Below are 8,590 nucleotides of genomic sequence, written 5' to 3' on the forward strand. Positions count from 1 at the left end.
ATACTCAAAGAGATGAGCAGCGGTAAAACAATAAATAGTAAATCATTTCAGCTAAAGGTTTACACTAGTTTTGTTTTTTATGGCATTTATAACCAATTTGTCCTCCACCTCAATCCCACCTACTCTTCCTGTAAAAAATTCCATTAAAAAAAAAAAAACATCATTAAAGAATCTCTCTGCTGTCGTAGAGAAGACTATCATTTCTTTTCATTTTTTTTTTGTTTGTTTGCAGGAAAACATGCTACTTTCCATGAAAATTTCTTGACTCTCTCTTGCTTTCTGTAAAAACTACCTCCGAAGATTTCTGGATTGTTAAAAAACGAGGTTTTGCAATCATGGGTAATTTGATTTGCATGACAAAGAAGGACACTAGAGATAATAATCATGGATCAAAAAGCAAGAGAATGGGTAGGTCTCAAAGGAAGTTGTTGGCAGAGGAGGAGTTATTGCATAGACAAGCTCTTTCTAGGGTACTACAACAGCACCAATTGTCTCAGAGATTTGATGGATCCATGTCCAGGAGGATTGGTTCAACTAGCTCTAGAAGAAGAAATCTCTCTGATCCTTTCTCTAATGGGAAACAGGTTGCTCACTTGCTCTTTGTAAAGACACTTGTTTGATACTTTAGCTTTTACTTTGTTTCCTTCTCTTCATGTTAAACTGGTGAGTTAATTATTGTTCCTTACATGATTGGATCTAATATGGAAAGTAGATGGTGTAAACATGATTAATTATGGGCACAGTTGAGAAAAAGGTCCCCCAGTCATGAGTGCAAGCAACCTTGTCAACAGTCAAGCTTCATGAACGCATTTGTTTAAAAAAGACGAAGGGGAAAAGGGATTCTTTTACTTTTATTTGTTTGATTGATTACTTTAAACATCCGGAAAAGTATGTTCAGTTAATTCCCTGCGCTCTTCTAGGCCAATAAGGAACCGAAAGAAGATTCGACCTTTTCATTTTTTAATAGTTAATGCTAGCTGGAGCTACTGTTTTTTTTCTTTCTAGTCCACTCTTAGTTACTAAGAGTACAGAATCTTGAACCAGTTAACTATGATCTAAAGCTCTAGTATGTCTATTGTGAATGGACTAGACTGTGCAACTTACACTAATAGGATTAAATGAGATTCTAAATGAATCCGACTAGTTGGGAAGTTAAGAACTGTAACTTTTAGTTACTAAAGTGAAGCATAAGATATGATAAATGCATAAGCTATGGAAAGAAGCGACAATTAACGCTGAAATGTATCAATTTCTGAAAGTTGTTGTTACAGTTAAGGTCCTTCTGAAAAATTATCGTCACGGCTCCATGATGTTGTTGTTATCATCACGGCTCCAACATAGAAAAACCTGTCGTGCAGCTTGTGCTTGCACCTGGAGAATTCCTTATTCTGTAAGGAAGGTAAATGAGTTTTTTCCAGTAAAAAAAAGGGAGAAAAAGCTGAGTTCTTGTTGATTAGGGTTAAAATTCAACTGCCTAGCTTAAATTCTCTTCTATTGTGTGTTCAAGACAAAAATAAGCTTAACTGTGGTGCACTGTTTTTATTGAAACATAAAAAAAAATTCCATGCAATACATTTTATAATTCCCAGTACAACATCTGAAATCTTTTTTGATGATCCATAAAGTGTTCTCCACAGTTTTTTTTGCAATTAGCTTTTCTTTTAGCTTCTGTTTGTTATTTCCTCATAAGCAATATGTCAGATAAATAGCGTTCTGATCTGTCATAGTTATTGACCGTCACTGGTGACCTTCTTATTTCCTTTTCAACCTAACAGAGTGCTGTCAGATAAGTTCTTAATTGTGTTGTAAATTTTTTTCTAGGCACCAGACTTTCTGGAGAATATAAAGTTAAATAAGTTTGTTCTGGTGCATGGAGAAGGTTTTGGAGCATGGTGTTGGTACAAAACTATTGCTTTATTAGAGGAAGCAGGATTGGTTCCCATTGCCATAGATCTAACAGGATCAGGCATTGAGCTGGCAGATACAAACAGTGTCACAACATTGGCAGAGTACTCAAAACCATTGATTAGTTATTTAGAAAACTTGCCTGAGGATGAACACGTAAGTGATAGGCATCTTATCCCCGTCATTCCTATTTACCTTCCATGTACTTTGCCAGTCTGTTCTTTGCTATATTTTTTTATGTAATACTATTCATGTGCAGGTTATTTTGGTTGGCCATAGTACTGGAGGTGCATGTGTCTCATATGCACTTGAGCATTGCCCCCAAAAGATCTCGAAAGCTATTTTTCTCTGTGCTACAATGGTTTCTGATGGTCAGAGGCCTTTTGATGTGTTTGCTGAAGAGGTATAGCATCAAAGCTTACTTGCTCAGTCTATGTGAAAATCTATTAAGCTCAATTAAATGCTGGTCCAATTAATAAATCATGACGGTTTGCTACCATGCTTGTCATTGATGACTCTTGAACTTACTGAGACAAATAGTAATTCTGCCATGCTATTCATGGATTTTGAAGGAGATGGATGAGTCAGAGTTCAATCTTTTTAATAATTGAATGTGAAAAATGAATCTGAATGGGTTCAAATCATTGTATTTGTCTGCAGCTAGAAGAGAAAAAACTATATAGAATCAAGAAAGCCAATAGAAATTTGGCTTCATCCTCGGGTCCTAAAGCCAAAACTGTAAAGCTACCTTTGTTACTGAATTGTTGACTATTCAGGTTCGTTACCCTAACTATGGAAGAGAAAGTTCGGAGATCTTTCATCATTTATGCTTTGTATGCATTTTTGTGGGGTTAGATGCCATACCCTATGGATTTGCATGCGTCCTCTATTTTGTGATGACCAAGATTCTTACATCTGAAGCTTGAACTGGAGTTTGACACTGTTATCTGGCTACCTTTTATCTATCTAATTGTCTTATGTGATGATCCCATCTCAGACAGGAAGCTTCCTAATCTGCTCCTTGAAACTATTCCTAAAACCTGACAGTTCCAGACTAGTTAAAGGATGGGATTGCACACTCTAATCAGTTCCTAACAGAGCTAAGAGCTTCTATAAAAGGCCTTGAATTGTTGTTCTTGTCCCACTGGAATGGGGTTACGAAAAGGAAAATTGTGACAAAACCTTTACCTTTCCAGCTATCCCGAGACCATTACAGTTGCACCAAGCAATGACACTTTTTTTATATATATTAATAAAATGATTCTATGGAACAGTTTTTGTTGCTTTCGATTCTGAGTTGGATCTAATAACTATAGAATTTATTGCAGCTTGGATCTACAGAACGTTTTATGCAAGAATCACAGTTTCTGATTCATGGAAATGGTAAAGACAAGCCTCCTACAGGATTTATGTTTGAGAAACAGCAAATGAAAGGTTTATATTTCAATCAATCACCAACAAAGGTATGTTACAAATCAATCCAGTCATATTGCCATTGTTTCTATAATCATCCAGCCACTTTTGCAATGTATTTTATGGAAACCCATTGTGATACCTTGACACAAATAAACATGGGAAATAGTTCTCAACATTGTATGGCATCCATCTGGCCAACGTTTCCAGCTACTTTGGTTTATAACAAGCTGCTCCTTGTTGAGTGGAAGCCTACCATAGTCTGCAAAGAACTTGAATTGTCTCTGCTCTCACTACAATATGTCCATTGCTAGAGCAAGTAAAACTCAATTGAGGAATATTGGTTACTTTCAGGATGTTGCGCTGGCCATGGTTTCAATGAGACCCATTCCGCTTGGTCCTGTCATGGAGAAACTATCATTGTCCCCTGAAAAATATGGAACTGGCCGGCGGTTCTTCATTCAGACATTGGACGATCATGCTCTTTCACCAGATGTCCAAGAAAAGCTAGTGAGAGAGAATCCACCAGAAAGAGTCTTCAAGATTAAAGGAAGTGATCACTGCCCATTCTTTTCAAAGCCTCAGTCCCTTCATAAAATGTTGTTGGAAATTGCTCGAATACCATAGATTATATTTCAGAAAATTGAGTTCAAGCCTTTTACAACGTGGAGGTCCAGTATAGAAGGTAACACTTGGGCCATATGCCTACTGTTATTTATCTCCTTTTCAGATATGTTTACAGGAAGGGAAATTTATCAACTTTTTTCTCAGACAAATCTCAATATCATTTATTTATTATGACTGAATGCAAGAGGGTTCCTCGTCATATTTTTTGAAGGCTGATTATGGTCATTTTTACTGGTTTGTGAAGAATTTGGTTTGATCCTCTGTTTGCTCTTTTGCTAGTGGATAAACAAAAAATAAACAAAATAAATAAATAAATAAATAAAGAGTAGACATAACAATAGTTTCCCTCAGAACTAATAGTATAAGCTAGATAGTATGTCCATTCTATGTAGTGAGGTGATTTTCAGAATTTATTTGTATTTAATTATATAGTAATTAAACTATATATTATTATAGATCTGAAAGAAATTATGGAGAAAAATAATGTATTTTTCAATCAATTTTTTTAATTTATGTATTTTTGTTTTGTTTTGTTTTGTTTCAAAGAAAGCATGTTTTATTTATTTATTAATGCCCTAGTTTTTTCAATAAAAAACACAATTAAAATAAATATTTATAGGAATTCAAATTATTTATATTGAGTAGAAAACAAAAGTGTTTCTTTAGTCAAAATTCAAAAACCACCTTTTATTATTCATTCTTTTTTTTTAAAAATATATTATTTTACTACTAGCATTATTTTTTAAATAAAAACTTATTATAATATGAGAAGCAAGTTTCAATAAAAACAAAATAAAACAAACATGTCTTGATATTTTTTTTGTGATTGTACAAAAATAAATGAATAAATATTTAAAAGAGTTATATAAAAAATCTATGTTAATTAAATAATTTATTCTTATTGAATGCCCTGAATTTTCTTTATTAATAATTACATAAAAGCTTAATAAAAAAATTAAAAAAAAGGAAAAATAAAGAGCCAGGAGAATCAAATGTAGGCACACTTAACCCTTTTTTTTTAAGTCAAAATACACCATGACACGAAAGGCAAAAGTCGCACGTTTACCTTTTAAAAAAGTACAATTTAAATAGTGAAGTTTTGATACGTAGTTATGATTAATTTTTAAAATATTTTTTATATTAAAATAATATTTTTTATTTTTTAAAAATTATTTTTAAAATTAATATATTAAAATGATTTAAAATATATAAAAAATTTGAATTTTTAATAAAAAAATTAATTTTTTAAAAACTCGGTTTCATCGTGTTCCTAAATAACATTGGATGACATGTGGATTCCTATGTCATCCTTTGCTTTAATTTGAAAGAGGTTATAATTTTTTATTGTCTCACTTCAAATTTTTTTTGTAAATAAAATCTAAATTGATTTATTTTTACTATTAAACAAAAAAAAATACCCTTCATGAACACATTTTCATCAATAACTTATATATCAAATTAAATCAAAATAAATTTTTTATATTTCAATTTATTTTTTTTAATATGGTTAAAAGCTCAAACTATTTTCATTAAAATTTTCTTTTTAAGATAAATCCAGTGACAGTGACATTAAGAGTAGAATTTTTGGTGAAAGAATAAGACCACTCAAGTTTTTTCTCTCCTCCCTCAATTTTCAGGGACTAAAAAGTGATAGAAATAAAGTTCCATAACCAAGTTGTAAGTGTTGAAATTACAAGGACCAAAGTGTGAAATAGTCTCATTCACTACTTCAATAAACCGTGCAATGAATACGAGCACAGAGTAAAGCGTTAATGTTAATTTCCTTTGATTCCATCTGTTGTCAAGTGATGGTAACCAAGACATGGATGAATGCCTGGGAAGACCTGATGGACCAGAAAATAGATCGTAACCTTTCTTACCATCAAAACCCTCATAGCGGCTTGAGTATTGCTCCAAGATCAGCTGCGAGAAGCTTTTCTATAAAATCTTACATTCATATTTATAATTGTAAAGCACAACCAAGTGAAGATGTTCAATTATGTTCTGCAAGTTGAAATCAGCATAAACATCTGAAAATAACCAGGCGGTATTCTTTCTGGCATCCCAGAGCCCGATTCTTGGAAGCTGAGGCTCAAAGCAATCAGGGAGCCCTCTGTTACATTTAGTAGCGTACTGGCAGTTGCAGCAGAAGACAATGAGCACCAAACCAAGATTAGCCCTGAACCTTGCATAGCTGCTTGAATAGCAGAGCAACCACAAGCTGCAGTCTACAGATCAAGGCAGGTGCCAGTATCCAGCCTAACTCATAATCTCTCCAAACAATGGATACATGGAACTGGTAGATACCATGCAGTGTGCAGCACGCATTGAAATCATGTGGTTCCTTTGGGCAGGAAGTGCTTCTGAACATGTATCCGAGATTGAATTGTCTGATAGAAGTAGTTTTAGTATCATACAGTAACTGCAAACTCCGATAAGGTGTATAGGACTTCGCAATGAACTGTAACATACTAAAAAGCGCTAAAGCCTGTTCCAGGGGAAGCAAATGGCAATTCTAGATCACCTGAAAAGTGAGCAATCAGTTTTAATCAAAGGAATCTAAGATGGACATCGCATATCAAGTTATTCAAATGGTAATACAGCTCACTGCAACTTATCAAACATTAAAAACACACACACAATCCCTCGTAAGCTAATTTATGAAAAAACATTCAGAATACTAACAGTGTCTTCTGAGATACACATGGAAATAGAGATCACAATTGCATGAACCATGCAGACTGTTTCATAGTTCCAGTCCAGTAGTCTTGACTGACTAGTGGGAACTTTGTATACCAGGGCATTGGTTATGGGTAGTATCTTCATCTGCAGCAACTCAACAAATGTGTATCACCAGACAACATCAGCGCTTTTGAAATATAATCACCACCACTTTTCATGAATGTGTAATGCCAATACTTATCATAAAATAAGTCTTAAAAAGAAAACAAAGAAGAAGAAGAGAGAACAAGCATCTGTCTCTGTCGGTGGTCATCTACTCAAGTACTGTTATTATAAACGTCCAGTTTTTATCATGTTGTTATTGTCTACACAAAAAGAAGTCTAATCCCCTTTTCCTTTTTTTTTTTTTATAAAAAAAAACATTTGATTACCAAAAAACTGCTACATTGCTTAGTGTTGATAACTATTTAGATAAACATCCATCGAAGCATGGTGACATAACTCTCTGACGAATGATAGTTTTGATATTTGGCTTGATTATTCTCACCAGTACAACAACCTGGTTTCAAAATATCATCTATGAACTGCAAGAACCACTTCCATTTATGTTGATTCTTCCACTGATCTGCGAAAGATGCACATAGACACATTGCAAAGAAAAGATTGGTCGCTTTCAACCTTTCCCACATGAAAGTTGGGAGCCTGACATCTCCTTGCTCCATCCACATGAAGTTAGGAGATTATAATAAATCTCATATGCGGACTAAATATAAGCTTAATCTTAGATCCCAACATTTCAGCTGTGTTATAAAATTACATCTTCCCAGCATTTTGTTTTTTCCTTTCTGATCAGAGAGTATGTGAAAGTGTCCTCACGTAGAAACTGGAAATACAAAAGGTATATCTTCTTTCACCATTAGTTTTCGACATTCAGCCAGGTGAACAATTTCATTGAACAGTTCAATACTGTCAAGGCTCTATCTATTCAATAAACTTTCTTGTGCATCTTGTTCAGAGTTCCTCTTTGATTTTCAGTACAAAACTAACTGGTATCTTCTGTATGATAGCTAAAAATGAAACATAAAAATGTTATTCATGAAGTGGATATAGATATAGGCTCACCAGATTTATCCAGATGAGTGCTTTTAACAACCTTAGGACTTCTGAACCCATATGTGTTTCTGCAAACCCAAATACATAAATATTCCACCTCTAGATTAGTCAACTCTAAATATCCAGGTTTTGAAATTTCTTCAGGGCCCAGGCAGTTGTTGAAGGAAGAACACTTTGTTATCAGCCTCCCACTAGCTTCATGCCTTTGATACTGTTTGGCAGCAGTAGAAGCAGAACTTCCAGCATTAGATGCGAGGATCAACTGCTGCAACAAGCCCTCAGTTTCCTGGGCAATAAAATGCATTATTGCTAGCATCAGGAAAGATGAGACTACATTTTTTATTCAGTCCATCAGAATCGTAGTTTTCAAAAAAAAAAAAGAAAAAAAAAGGTCCATCAGAATCGTCCATGCTGGGTGGTTTGGGTGCGTGCGCGAGCGTGTACATGAGAGCAAGGGCATAAGTCACAAGAAGAAAACGAAGATCGTAAATGAATCAACAAAAGAGAAGAGAAAAGTATTTAAAAGATTCCCTTTTCCTTTAAAAAGCAGATTACCCAGAGAAACCTTAGAAACAGCACCTTCAACTCCAGAAACAGCATATAGAAAACACATACACACCACAGATCCTGAAATTTTTTTCAGACAACGAAGATCTATATCATTTCCCAGGCAACTTGCTTGAAACAAAGTATCTTGTTTCCTAATAGATTGCGTTCTTTCTTTATTTCCCCTGTCCATTTATTGTTTACAATAAAAGCCAAATATAATTGTTAACAGGACAAGTTTTATGGAGACGCCATGGTAAATCACTTAATCTCCCCCCCCCCCCCCCCCCCTTTCATTTTTTTT

At 34.2% G+C, this 8,590-nt stretch overlaps 1 protein-coding gene across 1 annotated transcript; it reads left to right on the forward strand.

Annotated features, from left to right (window-relative positions):
* The first annotated feature begins 52 nt into the window (after positions 1-52).
* On the forward strand, positions 53-4,199 carry LOC105110585 (putative methylesterase 14, chloroplastic). The gene is made up of 5 exons (XM_011005665.1): positions 53-584; positions 1,822-2,061; positions 2,165-2,308; positions 3,234-3,368; positions 3,673-4,199. The coding sequence occupies exons 1-5, from the start codon at positions 336-338 to the stop codon at positions 3,943-3,945; spliced, it is 1,041 nt and encodes a 346-aa protein (XP_011003967.1). The 5' UTR covers positions 53-335; the 3' UTR covers positions 3,946-4,199.
* The last annotated feature ends 4,391 nt before the right edge of the window (positions 4,200-8,590 follow it).

This window comes from Populus euphratica, unplaced genomic scaffold, assembly GCF_000495115.2.
Source record: "Populus euphratica unplaced genomic scaffold, PopEup_1.0 scaffold257.1, whole genome shotgun sequence".
Taxonomy (NCBI): Eukaryota; Viridiplantae; Streptophyta; class Magnoliopsida; order Malpighiales; family Salicaceae; genus Populus; species Populus euphratica.